At 37.4% G+C, this 26,002-nt stretch overlaps 1 protein-coding gene across 4 annotated transcripts in view; it reads left to right on the forward strand.

The window, feature by feature from the left end:
- Positions 1-26,002, forward strand: part of DYM (dymeclin) — a 395,506-nt gene that overhangs the window by 83,829 nt on the left and 285,675 nt on the right. For all 4 annotated transcript variants that reach the window (XM_032152347.2, XM_058438379.1, XM_032152351.2 and 1 more), the window contains exon 6: positions 2,586-2,658. In XM_032152347.2, the coding sequence (XP_032008238.1) occupies positions 2,586-2,658 (73 nt within the window). The remainder of the gene's footprint in view (positions 1-2,585; positions 2,659-26,002) is intronic.

Raw genomic sequence — 26,002 nt, forward strand, 5'->3', positions numbered from 1 at the left:
CTTGGAAGTTAAAAAATCAAATCAGGCACCATCTGTGGTTCCTGAGTGCTTGGTCTCTCACCTTCTGTAATTAAAAAACTGCTGGCTGCTTGGCTGAACAGGGATGTTATTAAACTGGCATTTGGTCTGAAATGTTCCTTAGGGAATCACTGAGTGATTTTAAGTGTTCTTTCTTGGGCCTGGGACACTGCATCCTGTAGAATGAGTTAAGGAGTGACCATTTAGCAAACATACATTGAGTATATATTATATACCAACAAATCAACTTGTTAGAGTAGGTTGTTAACTTGAGTTATGTTGGACAGCCTTGGCAATGAGAGGGATTTTAGTTAGATCTGGTAACTAATCATACAGTCCCAGAGACAAGTGTGACTTACTCTTATTTTTTTTTCTTCACTAATAATAGAGCCAAGCCCAGTGCTTCTTGGAGTGAGATTTAATTTGGTTGTTGAACTTGAGTCTTGCTCTGTATCCTTTTTAGCATTGATCACTGTGTTCAGTGTGATTTAATATTCTTTTTAAGATTTGTACTTACCTCTCACGGGGTTACTGTGCCAGTTCTTTTTGTGGCAAAGCAGGATGAAATTTCTTTATAATTTCTGAATGCTAGGTGATATTGTGGCCTAGAAAAGAAATTGCTAAACTTTTTTTTTTGAGACTCCAAGTGCTTTGATGCTTTGCAGTTAACTGCTGGATTTTTTCTGAGACACTTGAGCTCAGTTCAGCAAATTGTATTGAGTACATACTATGTGCAAGCTCTTTGTGAGTCATCATCCTCAAGAAGTATAGAGTCCAGTAGGGGCCTGCCTGCTTGTAGACAAAAAATGATGGCATAATGTAACCAACATATGCAATGCAAGAGGCATGCACGAGGCATAGATACTTTATAGATTATTCAGGGTGAGGCAAGGGAGTGGGTTTCATGGAGGAGATGAAACTGAGGATGGTTCAGATGGATACAGATGGGCTTTTTAAAAATTAAGTTTTTATTGTTGGAGGCTATTCCAGGCAGAGGGAATGTTACTGAGGTGTGAAATGGCATGTAGCAGATAGCTTGGCATTGCTGGAATATACACTGCAGTACTGGAGGAAGATAAAGGTAGAAAGGGATGCAGGACCTATATCTCCAAGAGTCTGGCATGCTGTACTTTGGAGCATGGAATTTTTCTGGTATATATTAATCAGCTTAAAGTAATTGAAAAGATCTAAGCCAGGAGAGTGAAAGGATGGAGTTTAGTTAGCTCTGTCTGATTGCAATCTGGAGTTTGGATTGCAGAGGAGTAAAATTGGAACTACAAATACTAACTAGTTATGAAGGTTAAAGGAGTCCAGGAGTCAGTTTTCTTTTTCTTTTCTTTTTTTTTTTTTTGAGACACAGTCTCGCTTTGTTGCCCAGGCTGGAGTGCTGTGGCGCGACCTCAGTTCACTGCAACCTCTTCCTCCCGGGTTCAAGCAATTCTCCTGTCTCAGCCTCCTGAGTAGCTGGGACCACAGGCATGCGCCACCATGCTGGACTAATTTTTGTATTTTTAGTAGAGGTGGGGTTTCACCATGTTGGCCAGGCTGGTCTCGAACTCCTGACCTCAGGTGATCTGCCTGCCTTGGCCTCACAAAGTGCTGGGATTATAGGTGTGAGCCACCATACCCAGCCCAGGAGTGAGTTTTAATTTAGTAAACTTGTTTAGCTGAACTGTGGTGATGAGATAGTGAACAAAAAAGCACGACAATGGTGGAACTCTGGGGAACATGCCAATAGTTGAAAGGTATTTTGAGGAAGCAGACACTGGGAAGAAATAGAAAAAGAAGTTGGTTAAAAATAAGGTATTATAGGAACTGAGAAAAGAATTTCATGAAGGAGTAGGTGTCAGTAATGTCCAAGACCAGAAGTCACTTAAGATACTGACTGACTTTGGGAATTTGGAGGTCACTTACCTGCAGTAGTATGGGATAGGGGAACATTTCCACTGGAATGGTAATTTGCATCCTGCCATTGCCACTTACTTATTCTGTGACTTGGGAAAGCCCTTTTACCTTTGACTCATTGTCTGTAAAGAGGAGGTTGGCCTCTTTAATGGGGTTCAGTCTATGATCTGTGGAGCTCCAGAGGTTCATAAAAGGTACCTTGAGGCCCATCAAGAAATCAAGGGTAAGGCCAGATATTGGTTGGGGAGGAAGGGATAAAAGTCCTCTACCCCTGCTTCAAACAAAGCAGTGAGAGCAGCTTGATTTTCATCTGTTTCATATATTTGGCTTTAATGTAAGATTTCATTGAAAGAAACACAGTGCAGTATAAGAAATCTGACAACTACTGGCGTACAGGAGCCTTAAGTACCTTCAAGCTTTAAAAGCTATATTATTAACAGCAGGTGTTGAAAGATCCTATACTAGATGAAGATCATGATAGATACTAACCTATTCATGATTTGGATTTTATTCAGAGGTCAACATTAATATCTGAGTTTATATAATGATAACTGTTTGTATTCTCATTAGGAATGAAAATGTAACTCTGAACAACTGTATTCTACTGTGTACTTTGTTTAAAAAAAAAAAAAAAAACCAAAACTTTTTATGTGTCTTACCAGGTTCTGACTCAGAAGATCTTTTGGAAGAATTGCTGTGCTGTTTGATGCAGTTAATCACTGATATTCCACTCTTGTAAGTTCTGGCTAGGCCAGGATTTGTTTTATCTTCTTTGTATGTGGCAGATAATCATTGATCATGTTGAGGAGTTTGTGGGTCCTGGTATAGTACTTACATGTGTGCCTTTTAAGGATTCTATATCCACAGAGTTCTTTTCTCTCTACCTAATATTTAGACTGACTATTCATCGTCAAAACAAAAATGTTACATTGTTAAGGGGAAAACAGTGAAACTATATTAAGAATATGGTAGGCACATAATTAATCTCTGTATTAAGAGATCTTATAGATCTTTGGAAACAAGATTTTAAGAGAAGTAATTTGAATCCACTTCATATTGTGGTAGACACAGTGAGTTGAGTTCTCCTTATCTTCCTGACTTCCTGATTGTATTTCCAGCCTCTTTTGAAGCCAGATTTTCATTTCCAGCCTTCTTTGAAGCTAGGCATAGTCAGTGAGATGTAGAGGAAAGTCCTCCAAAGCTCTCTAAAAGGAACTGATTGAGTCAGCTAGGAGGCACATCTTTTTGATCTTGACAGCCCTTTCTCCTGCTGTCTGGAATGTGGATAGTTTTTAGAGTTGCATAGCCTTCTTGGCACCATGAACCAAGAGACTCACAGAAAATTCTGTTTTGATGTCATTGAGCTGCTGAACCAAAGTCAACAACTACCAGTACCACCTTTTTTCATCCTGGACTTCTCATGTGACAGAAATAGACCCTTACTTGTTAACACTGCTGTAACTGGGCTTCTGTCACTGCAGCTCAATGCAATTCCTATGTGATTTGAAATGTTCATCTTGTTTGTTGCTTTTTAAAATTTAAAATAGAGACAGGGCCTCGCTATGCTGGCCAGGTTGGTCTGGAACGCCCAGCTTCAAGTGATCCTCCCACCTCAGCCTCCCAAAGTGCCTGGATTACAGGTGTGAGCCACTGTGCCTGGCCTCATTTGTTACTTTTAAAGCAGTGATTCTCAACCTTTAAAAAAATTATTGGCCAGGTGCAGTGTCTCACGCCTGTAATCCCAGCACTTTGGGAGCCTGAGGCAGGTGTATTGCTTGGATGCAGGAGTTGGCAACCAGCCTGGGCAATATAGTGAGACCCTGTCTCTACTTAAAAAAAAAAAAAAAATTGGGCCAGGTGCAGTGGCTCATGCCTGTAATCACAGCACTTTGAGAGGCTGAGGTGGGCGGATCATGAGGTCAGGAGTTTAATACCAGCCTGGCCAACATGGTGAAACCCCGTTTCTACTAAAAATACAAAAACTAGCTGGGCATGGTGGTGCGTGCCTGTAATCCCAGCTACTCAGGAGGCTGATGCAGGAGAATCATTTGAACCAAGGTCAGGAGGCGGAGGTTGCAGTGAGCCGAGATCGCGCCACTGCACTCCAGCCTGGGCTACAGAGTGAGACTACGTCACAAAAAAAATAAAAAATAAAAAAATTAAAAAAAAAATTGTCCCCCTGAGAAGCCTTGTTTAACATTTCTTTCATAATTGCCTCTCCCACTTAATGAAATTTGAATCCCCGGACACACTGAATATCTGTTTATGTCCTGCAGCCCTTTGGAGGACCGCAAACCGTTATTATTTTATCTATGAAGATTTTTACTTACCTCTGTGGGAACCAATTTACGTCTCCTGTTGAAAATGCATATGTACAAGGAATTATTTTTGAAATAAAAAAGTAGATTTTAATGTTTCTCATCACAGAATCTCAGTCTACATGGAGATATAATTGGAAATGTGCTATTTGTCTATGGCCCCAAAAGGAAAGACAGATATTTGTGAGAAAATAGGTTCCAGGCTGTTGTTGTACATGAATGCAGCATCTAGAATTTTAATATAGATTTCAAAGTGAGAACCACCAACGCCCATCATGATATGGTCTGGTGGTATGCACCTGGGAAGGTAGGGCTGAGACTACTGAAGAGTCATCACCTAGGGAAGGAAATGGGACAATTTCCCATACAACCGGAGCTCCTGCAGCAGACACATGCATGCCATCCTTTCTCCCCTTCCATTCTAACAGAACTCCAGTATTGTTTAGAGTGGTGCTGTGTGCCCAGATTAGTTTTTCAGACACTTCGGCCGTTCCATGTGACCATGTGACATAGTTTGGGTCAAGTATATGTGAGCAGAAGTCATGAACTTGCAGAGCATATCCACTCCAGCCTTTTGTTCATTGCCTTCTCTTCCTTCCTGGAATGTGGAGGCAATGCTTGGGCTGTCTTGAAACTATGTTAATGAGCATTGCATGCAAAGGATAGTGTCCTGGGAGCCTGGGATATTGGTGACAATATGAAACTACTACATTGGCCCTGGATCCTATATCTGGGTTTCCTCTTACATGAGAAAAACAGATACCTATCTTGCTTAGGCCACTGTGGTTAGGTTTCTTTTACATGTGGTCAGAGCAGGGAAGGGAAACACATACTGTGTACTGTTTCTTTGTCATGGTATGTGGAGTGCTTCATGTGTTCCTGATGTAATTTTAAAAATAGTACCACTTGCAATTTTTTTTTCTTTTCCTTTTTTTTTTTTTGAGATGGAGTCTTACTCTGTCACCCAGGCTAGAGTGCAGTGGTGCGATCTCAGCTCACTGCAACCTCCGCCTCCTGGGTTGAAGCGATTCTCCTGCCTCAGCCTCCTGAGTAGCTGGGATTACAGACGAGCGCCGCCACACCCGGCTAATTTTTGTGTTTTTAGTAGAGATAGGGTTTCACCATGTTGGCCAGGCTGGTCTTGAATTCCTGACCTGTGATCTGCCCGCCTTGGCCTCCCAAAGTGCTGGAATTACAGGCGTGAGCCACCGCGCTCGGCCCTAAATTTTTTTTTTTTTTAAACACAATACCAGGAATTTAGTATGTATCCTAAATGAGTACAATCTTTTTTTTTTTTGCCTTTATTGATAAAATGTTTTGGTGACATTCAGGGGGATGGAAACAGTAAATACCTTTAGATAGTAAATTGGCTCCAAACACAATGAATAGAGCAGCCATTTAAACACTCTTGAGGAGCAAACCGATTGTGTTGTAATATATCAAACATTTCAGTGTTTTAATGTGTTTATACCTTTTAAATTAACTGAAAATGCACAGCTAGCCAGTTGTCTCCTATTATGTACACTCAGCTTTAACCAGCTGCTGAAACAATTTCTGATGATTTAATGTTCTTGGAACTCCATCCTACAAGAAGGTTTGTCTTGGTAACGGTTTCCATGTGAAACCAAACTACTCTTTAAATGTTTCATTTCCTCTAACTGAGGTGCAGTATTATGGATCAGTGTATAATTAAGAGGAAACAGGAATATATGCAAACCAGGAATGCTCTCACACCTGAACATCATCAGAAGTGCTATAAACATTTCACATTCTACATTGGTAATTCATCCTGTGCTGCATTAGCAGGTGAATAACAAGATGAAACTAATTTTAATGGCCACTGAGGGTAATTCAGAACTAGTGTAAATGTTTCTTATGAGACTTTTTAAATCATTGTTAATATTGAGAGCAAAGGGGTTACCATGGACACATACACATACATATGTATGTGTATGCTATATATTTAGAGATCTGTAAACTAAAATGTAAATCATACCTTATTATAAAGAGAATAGGATCAGTGGCAGTAGTTGAAATAACTCCCAGAAGTTCATTACAGTGATCTTTGTCGGAGTTCATTTGTAATGAAGATTGACTTTTAAGTAGTTATTGGCTACTGTTTCTCAGACACTTTGGATTTGTTTTTTTTTTTTTTTTTTCTCACTCTGTTGCCCAGGCTGGAGTGCAGTGGCGTGATCTTGGCTCACTGCAAGCTCCGCCTCCTGGTTTCACGCCATTCTCCTGCCTCAGCCTCCCCAGTAGCTGGGACTACAGGCGCCCGCCACCACGCCTGGCTAATTTTTTGTATTTTTAGTAGAGACGGGGTTTCACCATGTTAGCCAGGATGGTCTCGATCTCCTGACCTTGTGATCCACCCACCTTGGCCTCCCAAAGTGCTAGGATTACAGGTGTGACCCACCGTGCCCGGCCAGATTTCTTGATAAAATATTAATTCACGGAGGTACTAATCTTCATTAAAATTGTTCATCTTTCAGGAATCCTTCCTTAACTCCATAGCTCTCAGCATTTATATATTTAAAATAAAGATTAAGTCATGCACGGGCTTGACATTTTTCAGTGTATATTGGATCAGTCCCACTAGAATTTAAATAAATCTGCCAAAAGCAAAACCTTGCCTTTGATTTTTATACCTTCCCTGTGTCTCAGTGAAGTAAACAGGAAAGTAATAAAGATAAAGGTGTTTTCCTCAGGACACTAATATGGAGTGTTCTAACAGAAAGAACGTGGGTAGGTAAGCCAGAGGTAAAAGCCCAGCGCTTGGAATTTGTGACATTGTCTGGGTTCTTGTAGTGTTGAATGAGACTTGTGGGAACCAACCGAGTGGTGGAGTCAGGTGGGGCCATAGCTGTAGAAGCAGTTATGCGGTATAGACCCATCCTTGTATTTTGGGGGCTACTTGTGATGCTGTTTTGTTAAGAAATGGAAGTTATTTTGAGGACTCAAATTAGATTTTTTTCCCTTGTCTTTGTATCTGTTTTTGTTGCTGTCATTTTTCAGCAAATCTGTGGCTGTTAGCTGTACATGATGATGTCACTGTCAAGCACAGGCCCCACCCCTTCTCACTAGTGCCACCATTCTGGGCAGGTCTGCTCAGAGTAGGCCTCTTTCTATTGGCCTCAGACCCAAAATACAGCCTCTTTCTCTGGGATCCATTTCTGTGGTCTTTCTTAGGAACCTGTGAACTCATTGAGGACTGTTTAACTTTTAGTCTGGCCCTGATTTGCAGATTTGTCAACTATAATTTAATCTAAGAAAAGTTTTTCTAGTTTTTTCATAAGATATAGATTGATAAAGATGAGAGTTTCATAATTAATTGCTTTCACTGCCTTTTTCAGGAGTGTGTATCTATTTGTGTACTGTGACTTGTCGAGTACAGGGGATATCTGATATCATCTGCTAACCCTCACCAGTGGTCTTGCTAATGTGGAGCATGCCAGTCCATGCTGTGTCTCGGGCCTTTGCCTTCTTTCCTTCTGCAGTCTGTCTTCCTTTAGATATTTGCGTGGCTCACATTCTGACCTCCTTCAAGCTTTCATCTGCTTCAAGTTTTGTATCTTTAGAAATGGCCACCCTGACTACCCTACAGAGTAGCTTTGACCACCTAAAAATAGCTCCCCTCTCATTCTGTGTCCTTTTTTCATCTGTTATTTATTTACTTACATATTTATTTTTTTGAGATGGGATTCCCATTCTGTCACCCAGCCTGGAGGGCAGTGGCACAATCACGGCTCAGTATAGCCTCAACTGCCCAGGCCCAAGCAATTCTCCCATCTCAGACTCTTGAGTATCTGGGGCCACACGTGTGTGCCACCATGCCTGGCTAATTTTTAAAATTATTTGTAGAGATGAGGTCTTGCTGTGTTGCCCAGGCTGGCCTTGAATTCTGGGCTCAAGCAACCCTCCTGCCTCGGTCTCCTAAAGTGCTGGGATTACAGGCAAGAGCCACCACACCCGGCCTGTTTTTTGTCTTAACACTTTTCACTACTTTTCATATTATCTGTTACCTCTTTTGCTCATATTTTCCCAATAAAACTAGAATGAAAGCTCCATGAAAACAGGGGCTCTTGTGGCAGCATTTGGTTTGCTCACTGCTGCTGCATCCATGATATTCAGGTTAGCCTGGAACATGGTAGACTCAAATATTTCTTTACTGAGTAAATTATTAAGGGTCTAACCTGTTCATTGTGCTTAAAGCATTTTGTTTGTTTTTTTCTCAGCATCTAGTCTATATGGAAACAGTATTGTGCTAAGACATATTCCACTGCGAGTGTAATGGCTCATTTGTAGTTGGCACATTGTAACAATGGGGTGTCTTACTGACATTTGTAGTAGAAATGGGCTACTGGAAGCGGAAACACTGAGAAATAATGCCTGAGAATGTTTAAGGAACTAGTAGATTAATTAGTTATAAATGCTGAGTATTCTGGGGCTGTTTAGTTTAGGGACAATGGGCTTTATATCTCAGTAGTCCCTAGATTATTCTTAGTATAATAATTTCTTTTTAATTTAGGTCATCCTCAAAAACATATTGTGAATATACTATGTGTGTACAGTGAAGTAGACCCTGAACCTAGAAAGGTGTCACTCTTGAAGAGTTTAGAGGTAGATAGACAGAAAGATACCCCGATGAGAAGAACATTTGATAAATGCCACAGTCATTTGGAGTTGAACGGATTAGCACTGGCTAAATCATTAAAGAGGCAGAAAAGAACTGGATGGGGACTTCTTAGGTATGAATAATGTATTTGGAGAATCACAAGCACATTAGGTTGAGCAGAGGGTTTGTGGAATATTAGGGATAAAGAAGCAACATTGATGTAGCAAAGACTCAAATGTTAGAGGACTAAAGATTATTTTTAGGGTTCTCTGTTAATTGAGATATAAAAAAGAATATAATTATTAGAAATATTTTTCTAAAATCCATTTTGGAAATATTTGAGTGTGAAACTGAGAATCTTATTTATAAAATTCAGTTTATAGCATTTCTAAAATGTAATAACATTATACAGGATGCACATTTATTGGACCCATAGACTAATAGTACTGGGTTAGATGTTCTACTGTGGAAATTTGAGTACTGAAAACATTTGGTGGTAACAGTGAGTAGATGGTTCAAGAACCTAAAGAGTCATAAATGGTTTCTTTATGGAGTCTCCAAGTTGTTGGAAGAGAGTAAAGGTACAGGAGAGACCTGTGGTTGGCAACGAAGGGCCTAGCTTTTGGGAAAATGCCTTTCTACATCCCTACATGTTGATGCTAAAATACTTCTCTAAATCTAGCCGTAAGGTACGTGAAGGAGTGGGGGTGGGGTTGAGGGGTGACTACAGCAAGTCAGCATTTTAAGTTTTAGGTGTTGCAAGGTAAACATCCAGTATAGCTTTCTGAATGAATTAGGCATTTAAGGCATCGATTGAATCAATGAATCAAAGATTGTAGTATTTTCAGATACCAAGACAGTATTACGTATTAAGTTCACAATAGCTTTTCAGTTTGAAAATTGATGTCTGGTGCCTTCAGAGAATTTTTCCTGGTAAAAAACCAAGATTGTTACTGAATGCTGCTGTTAATTTTGTTTGCTGTTAATAATACATGTATAGCAGAATAGGAATAAAGTGATTTGACATTAATAACTGCAAATTTTAATTCTCCCAACAAACAATTGATTTTTTAAATTTTTTCTGACACACAACTTACTTCTTTACAGAGTAATTTCTTTTCAGACATAATTCAGATTATATTACATTTGAATATTTTCTAGTAGTCATTGGTGCTGAATTTTAAGTGGTCATATATGTATGCACATGGTTTGGGGACAAAATCACATTGCACAGAGGCTTATAATGAGAACAAATGTTATTTGTCTCATCCCTTTTTAAATGTTTCCCCCGAGAGACAAACTTTCTAAATTCTCACCTGTTCTGGTGGTTTATATAAACCTTTACCTTCATTTAGCCTTGTATATTTCTAAATAATATACCATTATTTTGAAAAAATAATAGTCTTTTTTTTTACATTTAGTTTTGAGAGTAATTTTAGGTTCACCACAAAATTGAGCAGAAAGTACAGAATTAAAAAGAAAAAAAATTAGTTGTTTGTTGGGAGAATTAAAATTTGCAGTTATTAATGTCAAGCCACCCCCACACACATATAGCCTCCTGCACCGTCAGTGTCCCTCAGCAGAGGAATACATTTGTTATAATTGATAAACCTGCATTGGCACTGGATAATCACCCAAATATAGTTTACTTTAGTGTTCCCTGTCGGTGTTTATCTTCTATGGGATTAGACAAATGTATCAATGACATATGATAGATACATTTGTATCTATCAGTGTATCATATTGATCAATGTATCTATTGTATCTATCAATGTATTGATCAATGTATCAATTATATCTGTCAATTGTATCTATCAGTGTATCATCTATGTATCATCTATCAATGTACCTATCAATTATTGATAGATCTATCTATACATTGATATCTATCTATGATATCTATGATAGATATCAATGTATATCTATTGATATCTATATTGATATCTATACATTGATAGATACATCTATCAATGTATCTATCAGTTTATTGATCAATATATCAATTGTATCAGTGTATCAATGTGTTGATCAATGTATCTATCATTGTCATATACAGAGTAGATCAATGGATGATGGTTCAAGTATGTTTAATTTTGTAAGAAATTTATATTCTATGGGATTAGACAAATGCATGAAATTTATATTCTATGGAATTAGACAAATGTGTGATGAAATGTATCTATCATTGTCATATCATACAGAGTAGATGAATGGATGATGGTTAAAGTATGTTTAATTTTTTAGAAACTGCTTAACTGTCTTCCAAAATGCCTATACCAATTTTGCCATTCCCCCCAGTAATGAATGAGAGTTCCTATTGCTCCACATCCTTGTCAGCGTTTGGTGGTGTTAGTGTTTTAAATTTTGGCATTTGAATAGGTGTGTAGTGGTATCTCATTGTTTTAATTTGCAGTTCCCTAATGACATATGATGTTGAGCATCTCTTCATATGCTTGTGTCATCTGTGTATCTTTTTTGATGATATATCTGTTAGTCTTTGGTCCACTTTTTAATTGGGTTGTGTTCTTGTTGAGTTTTAAGAGTTCTTTGTATATTTTAGATAACAATCCATTATCAGATATGTCTTCAGCAAATGTTTTCTCCCAGCCTGTGGCATTTCTTCTCATTCTCTTCACAGTGTCTTTCACAGAATAGAAATTTTTAATTTTAATGAGGCCTTTTCTATCAGTTATTTTTTTCTTGGATCATGTCTTTCACAGAGTAGGAAACTTTAAATTTTAAAATTTTAATCTTACTATCAATAATTTCTTTCATGGATTGTGCCTTTGGTGTTGTATCCAAAAAGTCATCACCATACCCAAGGTCATTTGGATTTTCTCCTATTTTATCGTTTTAGAGTTTTATAGTTTTGCATTTCATATTTAGATCTGTCTTTTTTTTTTGCATCTGGATATCCAGTTGTTTCAGCATCTGGTTGAAGAGACTACCTTTCCCCATTATATTGTCTTTGCTTCTTTGTCAAAGACCAATTAGGTATATGTGGGTCTATTTCTGAGTGCTCAGTTCTGTTCTGTTGATCTATTTATTCTTTTGCCAATGTCATGCTGTCTTGATTACTGTAGCCTTGTAATAGGTCTTGAAGGATAATTCCAGTCCTTTTAGTTTGTTCTGCTGTTTCAATTTTGTGTTGATATTTATAGGCCTTTTGCTTTTCTGTATAACTTTAGAACCAGTTTGTTGTGTTACTACAAGTTACTACAAAGTAACTTGCAGGTGTTGTAATTTGAATTGTGTTGGATCTGTAGATCACATTGAGAGGAATCTTGACAATATTGAGTCTTTCTATCCATGAACATAGAATCTCTATTTATTTAGTTATTTGATTTCTTTCATCAAAGTTTTATGGTTTTGCTCATACAGCTTTTGTACATATGTTGTTAGATTTATATCCAAGTGTTTTATTTTCTTGGTTCTTAATGTAAATGTATACCACCTTTTTGATTCACTGAATTATTTATTGATGTCTGCTCAGATGATTATCTCCTTCTGTCTACTTGCACCTTTTCCCTTGCTATATTCTTTTATTATATTTAAATTATTTTTAGTTTTTCTGTGTAATATATGTCTTTTTAGTCCTTCAAATATAGGCAGTAACACTTGATTTTCCCTTTGTAAATTAAAGATACTACTTCCCACACCCTTCATTCAGTTCTCTTTCTTTTCTCTTCTTACTTGTATTATCTGTACTTTAGTATCTACTTATTTTCCCCCAGGATGACAAGTTTACTTAAGAATACTCTTTGAAGGAAGTACACAAAAGGAAGCCAAAGAGCAGGGATTAGTTGGGTTCAATAAAAATAATGAGAAGGCAGAACTCTCCGTCTCTTAAATTTTTACTATGTATTTTAATTGTTTTAAAATATTGCTAATTTCTAGATCAGAAGACATATAGGTAAATCTTGTAACATGATTGGAGCTAAGTTAGGGGATAGATAATCTAAATGGGAGAAGTGACTTGGAAATGTGTATATGTTTTTAATTTTCTTTGAGTATATTTATTGTTTTGAGAATTTAAATCGGCTAATGAAACTACTCTATGAAGACCTGACTAGGGAGGAATTTGGAAACTTTTTTGTTTCTACATTTTGGACCTATTTTACTCCCTCCCAAAAATCTGTCAGGATGACAGAGTATCAGAATTTACAGAGAAAGCAATATGTGTACTTGTAATTTGCAGTAGATCTATTGTACTTCAATAAAGAGTATTGAAAAGCTTTAAAAAAAAAAAATCAGACCCTTCCAGTAATCTACTTAGGCACAGGGAGAGTTTAATAAAGTAAATCACTAGATACTGTCAATTATTTGGGCATCAAACTTTGCTAAATAATCCATAGTTGATTCCTTAAGAGTCAACTTCAACTACAAAAATCCACTCCAGTGTCACAGGAGGCTTTATTTTATTTTATTTTATTTTATTATTTTTTTAAAAGTTAGGTTTATTGATGTATAATTTACATTTGGCAAAATTCATCTTTTCTGTTGTTCAGTTCTATGAGTTTTGACAAATGCATACAGTTACACACACTGAAATTATAATATAGAACAGTTCAATTACATCCCTCTCAACTCAAGTTCCCTAGTTTCCCTTGTAGTCAGTCTGTACCCCAACTCCCAGTCCCTGGTAACCACTTCGCCAGAAGTATAGTGTGATCTACTTTCCCATGTAAGTTTTTGTTTTTCTTGGAATTTAATGGCATTTCTTAGCTTTTTGTGTTTTTTCCTTTATTTTAGCTTCACTTTTAAAAATAAAGCTTTATTGAGATAGCATTCATATGCCACAAAATTCAGGCTTCTAACTTGTACAATTAATTGATTTTAGTGTATTCACAAAATTGTACAACCATCACCATTATCTAATACCAGAACATTTTCAGCACCCCAGGCAGAAGCCATGTGCCCATTAGCGGTCACTCTTCATTTCTCAGCCCCTAGCAAAACCGACCTACTTTGTGTTTCTGTGGGATTTGGCTATTCTGGACATTTCATACAAATTGTGTCATATCACATATGGTCTTTTGTGTTTGCATTGTTTTACTTAGTATGTTTTCAAGGTTCATTCTAGTTGTAGCATGGATCAGTACTTCATTCTTTTTTTATTATTGTAGCCTAATTTTTGAAAGTTCTACGTGTAGTCTTGGGACTACCCTCATTGACACCATGAGTCCTCTTGCTTCAGTCTAGACTGCTTGCTTTCTAGGGCTGTCACATAGCTGTGTCATCTGGGATTCCTCTTCACTATTTTCTTGGGGGGCCTCCAGTGTTGGCTGATATTCTTTAAAGCCATTGTTGGTTTATTTCCTCAGTTTTCATGTAGCACATTCTCATGTAGCTTTTGAAGAAAGTATTAGTCCTTACTTGTCTATATTTGTATGTATTTGTATTGTGTGTCTACATTTGAATGATAGGTAGGCTACTTATGAGTTTCTGATTGAGAATCAGTATTCCCTAGAGTTTTGAAGATATTCCATTATTGTCTAATAATATTATTAGTGTTGTTAGAGGCAATTCTGATGCCATCTGATTATCATTGCTCTGTATGGTTTTTTTTGTTTTCTTTTCCTCGGTGGAAGATTTTAGAATCTTGGGTTTGTCTTTAGAATTCTGAAATATGGTGATGTGTTAGTGTGGCTGATATTTTTTCATTGATGGACTGCTTATTAGTCAGTAAATATTTGTTCTTCAACTGTGGGCAGTTTTTTGTGTTATTCAATATTTCTTTGTGCATTTATTCCCTCTTTTTAAATGTATTTTTATTTATTTATTTATTTAGAGACAGAGTCTGGCTCTGTTGCCCAGACTGGAGTGCAGTGGCACAATCTTGACTCATTGCAACCTCCGCCTCCCGGGTTCAAGCGATTTCCATCTAATTTTTGTATTTTTAGTAGAGCCGGGGTTTCACCATGTTGGCCAGGCTGGTCTTGAGCTCCTGACCTCAAGTGTTCTGCCCTCTTCAGCCTCCCGAAGTGCTAGGATTAGAGGTGACAGCCACCGTACCCGGCCCTTCCCTCTTTTTTTAAGTCTCTCTAAAACTCATGTTCAAGTCAGATACTGGACTTTGTAGCTTTAACCTCTCATCTCAACTTTTTACATCTTTTAAAAAAATTCTAACTTGTTGGAAATTTGTTTGATTTTTAGCTTTTGACCTCCCTTATCAAAATTTCTGTACTAAAATATTTATTTTTAATAGGTAATATATGTGCATGGAAAAAAAATCAGACAGTATAAAAGGGAATATAGTAAGTCATCTTCTCACTTTGGACCCTTACTGTCCAATCTTCTAGTCCCTCTGCCAGTCGTAGCATACCGCATAAAAAGTGTTTTTTTGTTTTTTTTTTTCTTTTCTTGAGACAGTCTCACCCTGTCACCCAGGGTGGAGTGCAATGGTGAGATCTTGGCTCACCGCAACCTCCGCCTCCCGGGTTTAAATGATTCTCCTGCCTCAGCCTCCTGTGTAGCTGGAATTACAGGCACCTGCCACCATGCTCAGTTTAGTTTTGTATTTTTAGTAGAGATGGGGTTTCACCAAGTTGGCCAGGCTGGTCTCGAACTCCTGACCTTGTGATCCGCCCACCTTGGCCTCCCAAAGTGCTGGGATTACAGACGTAAGCCGCTGTGCTCAGCCAAAAGTGTTTTTAAATAAAAATGATACCAGCCACACAGACTATTCTGTAAGTTGCTTTCATCACTTTTAACTTGATTTTTCCCAATCAGTCGCTATAGATCAACTTTGTTTTTTTATAGCTATGTATGGATTGTCTGAATATATCATAATTTAATCACTCTTATGAAAATTTAGTTCATTTCCACTCTTTTATAAACAACACTCCAATGAATATTCATGTACATAAATTCACTTCATATATACACATATAGCCATCGTATGTATTTTAGAGTTGGCATTAATTGTGCACATTTTAAGTTTTGATAAAGATGTGATAAATTTGGTAACAATTTATTCCCTAAAAAGATTATACCAATTATAGTCCCACCAAAAGCCTTTAGTAGAGCCTTGCAAACATTGTATATTATAAAATTTTTTGTAGGTTAAAAATTGAAGTCATACTGTGATCCTTTTTTAAATTTTTTTGAGACAGGGTCTCGCTCTATCACCCAGGTTGGAGTACAGTGGTGCGATCACAGCTCACTGCAAGCTCAAATTCCTGGGCTCAAGCAAACCTTCTTCCTCCACTTCCCTAGTAGCTGGGACTACAGGTGTGTGCCACCATGCCTAGCTAATTTTTTAAATTTTTAGTAGAGATGAGGTCTTGCTATGTTACCCAGGCTGGTCTCAAACTTCTGGCCTCAAGCAATCCTTCTGCCTTTGCCTCCCAAAGTTTTGGGATGACAGATGTGAGTCACAGCGCCTAGTTATATTGATTCTTATGTGCATTTTCTCATTATAAGTGAAGTTGAATTCTCTTAATATTTTTAAAAGACATTTCTAACATTTGATGAAATTTTACAATCATTTTTAGTTCCAGAGAGTTCTTTTTCTCTGATTATTCCATGTTTTATGAATGTAACATTTTGAGTTGGCCTAATTGCACTTTGGACATGTACTTACCCACCATAAATTCTATACTTGTTACAATTTTGGAATATTTGCTTTATCATTATGTGTCCATCTTTTCAATCTGTCAGTCTATCTTAATTTTGTTTTTAAGAATATTTTTAATAACTTTTGTGTTGAACTTTAGTTTATTTCAAGAAAATTTGTGGCTATATTTTAAATATTTGATGCATTTTTTTGCATATACAGTACAGTATTTAAATTAATAAAAGTTCAGTTTTTAATATTTATGGTTTTATGTTTTTTTTTCTTTTTTTTTTTTTTTTTTGAGACAGAGTCTCACTCTGTCACCCAGGTGGGAGTGCAGTGTCACCATCTTGGCTCACTGCAACCTCCGCCTCCCAGGTTCAAGCGATTCTCGTGCCTCAGCCTCACCAGTAGCTGGGATTACAGGCGCCCACCACCATGCCTGGCTAGTTTTTATATTTTTAGTAGAGATGGGGTTTCGCCATTTTGGCCAGCCTGGTCTTGAACTGCTGTGCTCAAGTCATCTGCCCACTTCGGCCTCCGAAAGTGCCGAGATTGTAGGTGTGAGCCACTGCATCTGGTGTTTTTTTTTTTTTTGGTGAGGAGTCTCACTCTGTTACCAGGCTGGAGTGCAGTGGCGCGATCATGGCTTACTGCAATCTCCACCTCCCGGGTTCGAGTGATTCTCCTGCCTCAGCCTCTCGAGTAACTGGGATTACAGGCTTGCACCACCATGCCCAGCTAATTTTTGTATTTTTAGTAGAGATGGGGTTTCACCATGTTGGCCAGGATGGCCTCTATCTCTTGACCTCAGATGATCCACTCGCCTTGGCCTCCCAAAGTGCTGGGATTACAGGCGTGAGCCACTGCACTTGGCCCATTTTTTTTTTTTTATAAATCATAAAAAAATGGAATGGATATTTTAATTTGTGTGATCCATCCCTTTAGTTTTTATATATGATGAAGTTGATAGGTAATGTGGTTGATAACGATAATGAGTGGCAGTTCTGAGATTAAAATCCACATTTCTTGAATCCCAAATGCCAAGCACTCTTTCTTCTAGTGTTAAGACTTTTATAAATGAGGAGTATTACCATGTCTTTGATTTGTTAATTTTAAAACTAGCCATTATACTAACATACCGTTGTTGACAATATCTGTACTATAGCATATTATTTTTTAGTCTTTCCCCATATTTGACTCCTAGAATCCCCATGTTGGCATGCATTGATATTTCTAAATTTTGGTCTCAATCCTTTGAACTTGTCAGTTGTTTTTATTAAACTTATGTTCCATTTACAGTACCATCAGGTTTCTTATCCAATAGTAAGTAAAAGGAGGATTTTTTTTCCTCTGTATTCGTTGACTGCCCTTAGCCAACACTAACACCCATTTCATGAAGTCTTTTGTCTTCATCCAAGTGTTCCACTGTGCCCTAGCAGTGAAATGCAGGGTCATGGCGCCTGTCTCTTTTTCTTCACATGAAATTAATAACTTGCTCCAGCAGTAGTTTGTTCTAGGACATTCCAGACCAGATGGTGGAAAGTTCTTGGGATAATATGGCAGCTAAAGCAGTATTTTGGCTTTTTAAGGTTGACTTTGTTTTGGTGATTGTGTAAAATGAAAATCTTCTGACATTAAAACAAGAAAGATCTGTTGGCTTAAAACATTTTTCATCTTCTAAAAACCACCACACTCAGCATGGTAGAATTTTGGTTTCTTTCAAGTATTGGCCTCTCTGGCTCTTTTTCCTGATTATTTGGCACTTAAGATAGCCAAGTTAATATATTTTTAATTTTGTCTTCACAGAAATGTAACATTGCTTTTGAATTCCTTTTTAAGAGCATTATAGAAAGTTACAGGAGGAAATGACATTAGAGGTCCTCTTGCACAGTGTACTTATTTACAAATAAGAAAACTGAGACCCAGAGAAGTTATTTATTGAAGTTAACAGAGTGAGTTAATAGATACTTAGAAGCAGACCCTAACTTTCTTAATTTTGAATAGGTGACTCCTGCAGCATACTGTTTGTGATTTGGGTAACTTCGTTTTTTCTTTGCTTTTATTTCAATATGTTATATTTTAATTAATAAAAGTTCAGTTTTTAATATTTATGGCAGTCTTGTTTTTAGTTAACTTTTATATAGATGATGCATTTATATTATTCAAAAATCCAACACATAAAAGTATGCATGAACAATCTCCCTCTCATCCTTGTCTCCCATCTCCCTAGTCCTTCCATTGGCCTCCATAGTTAACTGCTATTCTTAGTTTCTTACTTATCCTTCTTATAATTTTTCACAAATATAGAGATGACCTCCAACTTAATGATAATTTGACTTATGATTTTTTGAATTTATGATTGTGTGAAAGCGATAGGCATTCAGTAGAAACTGTACTTCAAGTACCTATACAACTATTTTATTTTTTACTTTCAGTACAGTGTTCAATAAATTACATGAAATATTCAACACTTTATTATAAAGTAGTCTTTGTGTTAGATGACTTTGCCCAACTGTAGGCTTATTTAAGTATTCACGCATGTGTAAGGTAAGCTAAGCTAAGTTATAATATAATAGGTTAGGGTATTTAAATTCATTTTTGGCTTTTGATACATTCAACTTACAGTAGATTTATTGGGACATAATTCCATTATTAGTCAAAGAGCATCTGTATATTCAGTTATGAATATAGATTCTTATTTCACCTTGCTTCCACATAAAAAGGTAGGAAATTCTACATATTGTTTTGAACTTTGTTCTTTTTCTAGTTAACATTCTACCCTGACAGTTGTTGTACACTATATAGAACTTTCTCATTTTTATTTTTTAAATAACAACTTTATTGAGATATATTTTAAATACTAAAATTTTCACCCTTTAAAAATATACAGTTCAGTGGTTTGCAGTATGTTCACAAAGTTGTGAAACCAACACCACTATCGAATTCTAGAACATTTTCATTATCCAAAGAGAAACTGTGCACCCATTAGCAGTCACGCCTCATTTATCCCTCTCCTCTGCCCCTAGTAACCACTCATCTGCCTTCTGTCTATGCATTTCCCTATTCTGGATATTTTATGCAAGTGAAATCATACAATATGTGGCTTTTGTATCTGGCATTTACTTCGTATAATGTGTTCAGGGTTCATTCATGTTATATAATATGTACCAGTATTTCATTCTTTTTTATGCTGAAAAGTATCCCCTTGTCTGTATATACCACATTTTGCTTATTCACCAGTTGATATACATTGGGTTTATTTTTACTTTTTGGCCATTATGAGTAATGCTGCTTTGAGCATCAATGTACAAGATTTTGTGTAGAAACGTTTTCAGTTCTTCTGGGTATGCATCTAGGAATGGAATTGCTGGATGATATGGTAACTCTGTATTTAACTTTTTGAGTTAACTGCCAAACTTTTCCACAGCAGTTTCACCACTTTACCTTCCTGCCAGCCATGAAAGAGGGTTTCAGTTTCTCCACAGCCTTTCTCACTCTTCTTCAAATGCTATATAATGTTCTGTTGTAGATCAGTATCAAAATATATTTAATCATGCCCTTATTGATGGACATTGTTAATTTGTTTTTGCTCATATCCTTTGCTCAGTTGGTATTGCCGCCTCTATTATATCTTTCTAAAACCCTTTCTGTGTTAGAATTTAAATATTTTTTTCAGTTTGCCTGTTGACTTACTTGCTTATAGGATATTTTTGTTTTTGTCATGGTGACTTTTAATGAAACAATTTTGAATAATTTAAATTTATCCATCTTTTATAGCTTTTAGGCTTAAGGATCTATAAGCTGACTCAGTTTTACCTTTTTAAACCTCATCTCTTACTACTCTTCTTCTTGCACATTGTATTCTAGCCCTACTGGCCTCTGTTGTTCCTTAAAGGTACTAGGTGTATTCCTACCTTAGTGACTGCATGTGCTGGGCCCTCTACTTGGAAGACACTTCCCTTGCCACCTTGCTTCTTTCAAGTCTTTGCTTAAATGTCAAGTCCTTGTTGAGGTCTTCTTATTTAAAATTGTAACACACCTGTGATAGGTTGTCAGTAGTCCCCCAAATTTATCTTCTTTATTTAGAGTTTAGCTGGACAATGGCTGTCCAGGTAGAGATGCCATTTATCAGGATCCCCTGCAGCTAGGTATGGATGTACCAGAAGAAGAGATATATGCTACTTTTACATTTAAAAAAAAGAAATGACTTGTCTTGGAGTGCATTTTTTCCTCTTCTCTTTGGTGGGAAATTACGACAACTGGCACAAACTTTGAAGCACATGCAAAGGGTACTAGAGCTTCCTTCCCAGCATGGGCCTTGCGTATTCTTATCAAGTAGAGCCTACCTGATCTGGATTATTTTCTGGATTATGATATGGCAGAGAAATTAACTTTGATCCTGTTTTAAATACTTGAACTTTAGACCTCTTTGTCACAGCAGCTTAGCCTGTTACTTACCCTTCTACCCTAACGTGGCACTCTTCGTCCTACCTTTATACCTTACTTTTTTCATAGCACTTATCTTTTAATTTAATGTATAATGTATTTATTTATCTGCCCCTCTAGATTTAAGCTCTGTGAAGCTTTTCTTATAGTAGATACCCAATGAATGATTGGAAAGACCTTCACTAAAGCATGTTATAAAGGAATTCTTCCATTTCTTTTTAGATTTAAACCTTTGATATATTTGGGATTTATTTTTGTATAGGTCTGTGGTATGGATTCAGGTTTTCTTTTTTTCCCACAAGGTTATACAGTTGTCCTACTATATGTATTAATGTCCTTTTAGAATGTTACTGATGAAGTCCTATTACTAACTTATATAACAATGATTTAAAAATAAGAAATGTCTATTCTTCTTCCTGTTAGATTTCTCACGGGAGAGATAACTGCAGACTCAATCATCATCAGATCAAAAGGAGATTTTTTTTAAGGCATTAATTCTTGTTTTCTCTAAATCTTGTATTTTTATTCGTATTATGTGGTGTGTTGACATGTGACATCTCTTGATCTTTGGCTTGTAGTTACAGGCTATTTTGTAAATAATCAAGAATAACAAAGTCCAGAGTCTTGAGTTATGAATATGAGTTAGCCAAGCAGTTTGGAGGCAGAAGGGGAAGTTGAAGCCATCACAGAGACTTAGGAGATGTGAGGGAACGTGGTAACGAGGAAGCAGTAGTTGATGGATAGTTGCATTTTGCCCACGTGTGTCTTTAAAGTGTATTTCTTAAATGGCTGTTCCAGAGTTTTTCTGTTTACGTCATTTTTTTCCCCAGATACGTAGAACCCAAATTTGGGTTCCTTATTTTTAAACTGACTTTTTAAAAACATCAGTCATCTTCAATACCATTTATTACAGAAAATGGATTAAATGAAGGCATGGGCTACTTTGAATAAGTCTTGCTTCAAATGAATGTTGAGTAATTATTTTTGTTGTTACTACTAGTTCTGTTACTGTGGATCCAGGAGTCTAGTGATTTTTTTTTTTTTAATGTGGCGTAGAGGTGGGGTCTTGCTATGTTGCCCAAGCCTGTCCTGAACTCCTGGCCTCAAGTGATCCTCCTGCCTCAGTCTCCTAAAGTGCTGAGATTACAGGCATGAGCCAGCATGCCCAGGCATAAATTTTTCTGCAGAGTGCTAAATCATAAAAAAGTGTTTAGAAGCTGGGAGTTTCAGATATTTTTCGTCATTTAAAATTTGTACACGAATGGATGTATTTTTCTTGGTTTTGGTAAAATAGTATTAATTTCTCACTGTGCCTGTGAGCATAGTTGAAGAGACTATTCAAAAATATGTGAGTATTCACTGGTTGTCAGTCCTTGTTTTAGGTGCTAGGGATACAATACGGAGTAAGATATAAATTCTAGTTGCGAGTGGGATAGGACAGACAATAAACACATTAATATGTAATGTTAGGATGCGATAAGGGCAATGAAAGAAATAGTAATGTAGTGGTATTTTAGCCAAGATCATAAGGGAGGGCTTCTTATGAAGTGGACCTTATAATAAAGTCAGAGACAGACTCCTGTTGCTGTTTGATGGGAGAGCATTCTAACAGAGGGAACAGCAGCTTCAAGGCCTTGAGGCAGGCACATGCTTGGTATATCCAAGGACACTAAGCAGGCCAGTAGAGCTGAGCAGAATGAGCAAGGATGGGGAGGGTATGTGGTAGAAGATAAGTTAGTATGGATGCAGAAGTCATAGAGGGTCTTAGAGGCTGAGTTAAGGACTCCAAATTTTATTCTTAGTGGGGTGGGCAGCTGTGGGATGGTCATTATCCTTGTCTGAATATTTTTGCCCTGTGTATTTAAATTTTCCCTTGCTTTGTGGTTATAAGAACTATCCTCAGACAACAAAAATTGGAAATTAGGTTCTTGACATCTTTGCCCCCCTTCTCCCCACAAAATCATTCTGTTCTCGCTATTTTTAATATTTATACCTTTGCTACCATTTGAAGCTGTGCTTCATTGTGTATGCAGTTATGCATTGCTTAACGATGGGGATATTGTGAGAAATACATTGTTGGGCGATTTCATCATTGTGCAAACATCATAGAGTGTACTGACATAAACCTAGATGTTATAGCCTGCTACACACCTACCCTGAATAGTATAACCTGTTGCTCCTAGGCTACAAACCTGTATAGCATGTTACTGCACTAAATACTGTAGGCAGTTGTAACACACTGTAAGTATGTATCTACACATATCTAAACATAGAAAGGGTACATTAAAATATGGCATAATATGGAAGCATTATCATATATGTGGTCCATTGTTGACTGACATATTGTTATGGGACCCATGACTGTATTTTTATTATCCTCACCTCCCCACCTAATCTGGCAGATAGTATAACAATGAGTAATATTTTTATGCTGGCTGGTAGGCAAATTTTTGGTTCTTACTAAAGTTAGCACATCATCTGATTCTTACTGGGTGCTAGTGGTAGGCAGACTAATGCCATTCCAAACCCAAAGATGTACATGCTCTAATCCCTGGAACCTGTGAGTAACATAACTTATATGTCAAAAATGATGTTGTAGATGTGTTTAAAGTTAAAGACCTTTTAATGGAGAGACTCATTCATTATCCTGTCGGGCCCAGTCTAATCACATGAGTCCTTAAATGAGCAAAGCAGAGTGGGTCAGAGAGATGTGATATAAGGAGTCACTCAAAGCCCTTGCTTCCTTTGAAGATGGAACAAGAGATCCATGGGCCAAGGGATATGGTGACCCCTAGAAGCCAAGAAGTGCCCTCAGTTTACACCCAGCAAGAAAACAGGGACCTGGGTCCTACAACCACGAGGAAATGAGTCCTGCCAAAAACCCAAATGAACAGGAAATGAATTCTTCTTTAGAGCCTCCAGAATGGAATGCAGCTTGCCGACACCTGGATTTTAGGCTCATGAGACCTGTACTGGACTTCTGACTCCCAGGACTGTATGATAACAAATTGTGCTGTTTAAAGCTGCTACATTTGTGATGATTTGATAATGGCAGCAATGTAAAACTAATATAGTGCTAATAGAACATATTCAGCTTCTCAAAGGAGACACCTTTAGCAAATTAGATTTAAGTACAGAATTTTCAATGGTTCATTCATTCTAATATTTGTTAAATACCTACTATTTTCTGGGAACTGTGGGAGGAGCTAGGAATAAGAGAGGCTCCTGACTTCCCCAAACTCATGGTCTACAGTCACTTCATAAATAGTCAATTTTTTAAATTATATTTTTGAATTTATGGAAAATTTCAAGCATATAAATATAGAGAGAATAATGAAACTCCATGTGCTTGTCACTCAGCTTCAATAACTATCAACTCGTGGCCACTCTTCTTTCATGAATACCCCATCCACATCCACCCTCAGTGACACAAGGGAAATACAGACCTTGCTTTTTATTTTATCATTTTATCATCATTTTTTTTTTTTTGAGATGGAGTCTCACTCTGTAGCCCAGGCTGCAGTGCAGTGGTGTGATCTCGGCTCACTGCAACCTCCACCTCCCAGGTCCAAGCGATTCCCCTGCCTCAGCTTCCTGAGTAGCTGGGACTACAGGCGCCCGCCACCGTGCCCGGCTAATTTTTTATATTTTTAGTAGTTTCCCAGGGTTTCACCGTGTTAGCCAGGATGGTCTTGATCTCCTGACCTTGTGATCCACCTGCCTCAGCCTCCCAAAGTGCTGGGATTACAGGAGTGAGCCACCACATCCAGCCTTTAACATCTTTGTCATAGTATAATTTATCTGTGAATTCATTTGGAATTTTTTACTTTCTATTTTTTTGTCATGAAGTTTGGTCTAGGATTTCTTTGGTGCAAGTTAGAAAATTAATGTAGATTAGTTCAGTTAGCAGAAGTGCTGCAATACTGATTTGGGGGTTACAAATAAATTTTAGTGAATAGGTGATTTTACAAATACAGAATCTGTGAATAATGAGTGTTGACTATATATATGGCAATTTTCCATTTCCTGTGTTCTTGATTTAGTTAATGGCATCACCATCTCTGGGTGCTACGTTTAGAAAGCTTAGTCTTTCTTGATTAATCTGTTTGTCTTGCCCGTTTTAAGTGTCTGATCTGTCACTGAGTGGTAGTAGTTTTATTTTGTTAAATGTTATTCAAATCTGATTGCTTTTTCATTCATGTTGTCACTGTTTTAGTGGATGTCCTCATTATGTCCCCCCCAAATGACTTATTGCACACATCTTTTGTTTCCTGGATTAGTTTAAACATTTTCTCACATCAGTATGTTCCCCATCCTCTTATGCGTCCTTTCATCCCACAAGCCCTGGTTTTAGACTCATCAGACATAGGGTTGAATTTGTCAGTTTGTCACATTCTTTAGCACTATCATCATCAGCTCCTGTAAGGCCTGTCCTTTCCTCCATTTAATGTTCATCCATTCATTTATTCTCTTTTATCTCCATTCCCTATTTCCTTTTCTTTCCCATAGATAGCCATTCTAATGTCTTTAATATGTTTACTTCTACATATATATGTTCAAGTACAAAATGTTATTCGTATGTGTACATGTATTTTTAATGTATGTAAATAGAATCGTGTTATAGAACTCATTCTGTTTTTTTACTTTTTTCCTCTCAAAACTGTTTTTAAGAGTTACTTGTGATGCAAAGTGAACATCTAGTCTGTGGCTTTTAAAACTACTCCATGTGAGCCGGGTGTGGTGTCTCATGCCTGTAATCCCAGCACTTTGGGAGGCCGAGGCGGGCGGATCACGAGATCAGGAGATTGAGACTATCCTGGCTAACACAGTGAAACCCCGTCTCTACTAAAAATACAAAAAAATTAGCTGGGCGTGGTGGCGGGCGCCTGTAATTCCCAGCTACTTGAGAGGCTGAGGCAGGAGAACGGCGTGAATCCGGGAGGCGGAGCTTGCAGTGAGCCAAGATGGCGCCACTGCACTCCTGCCTGGACAACAAGAGCGAGACTCTGTCTCAAAAAGAAAAAAAAAAAAAACCTGCTTCTGCTCCATGTGTGGCTCCGCCTCATTTTACTTATTTAATTCTTCGGTTATACCCGGATTGCCTCCAACTTTGCATGCCCACAAATAATGGATGTT

Source organism: Hylobates moloch, unplaced genomic scaffold (genome assembly GCF_009828535.3).
Source record: "Hylobates moloch isolate HMO894 unplaced genomic scaffold, HMol_V3 SCAFFOLD_5, whole genome shotgun sequence".
Classification (NCBI taxonomy): Eukaryota; Metazoa; Chordata; class Mammalia; order Primates; family Hylobatidae; genus Hylobates; species Hylobates moloch.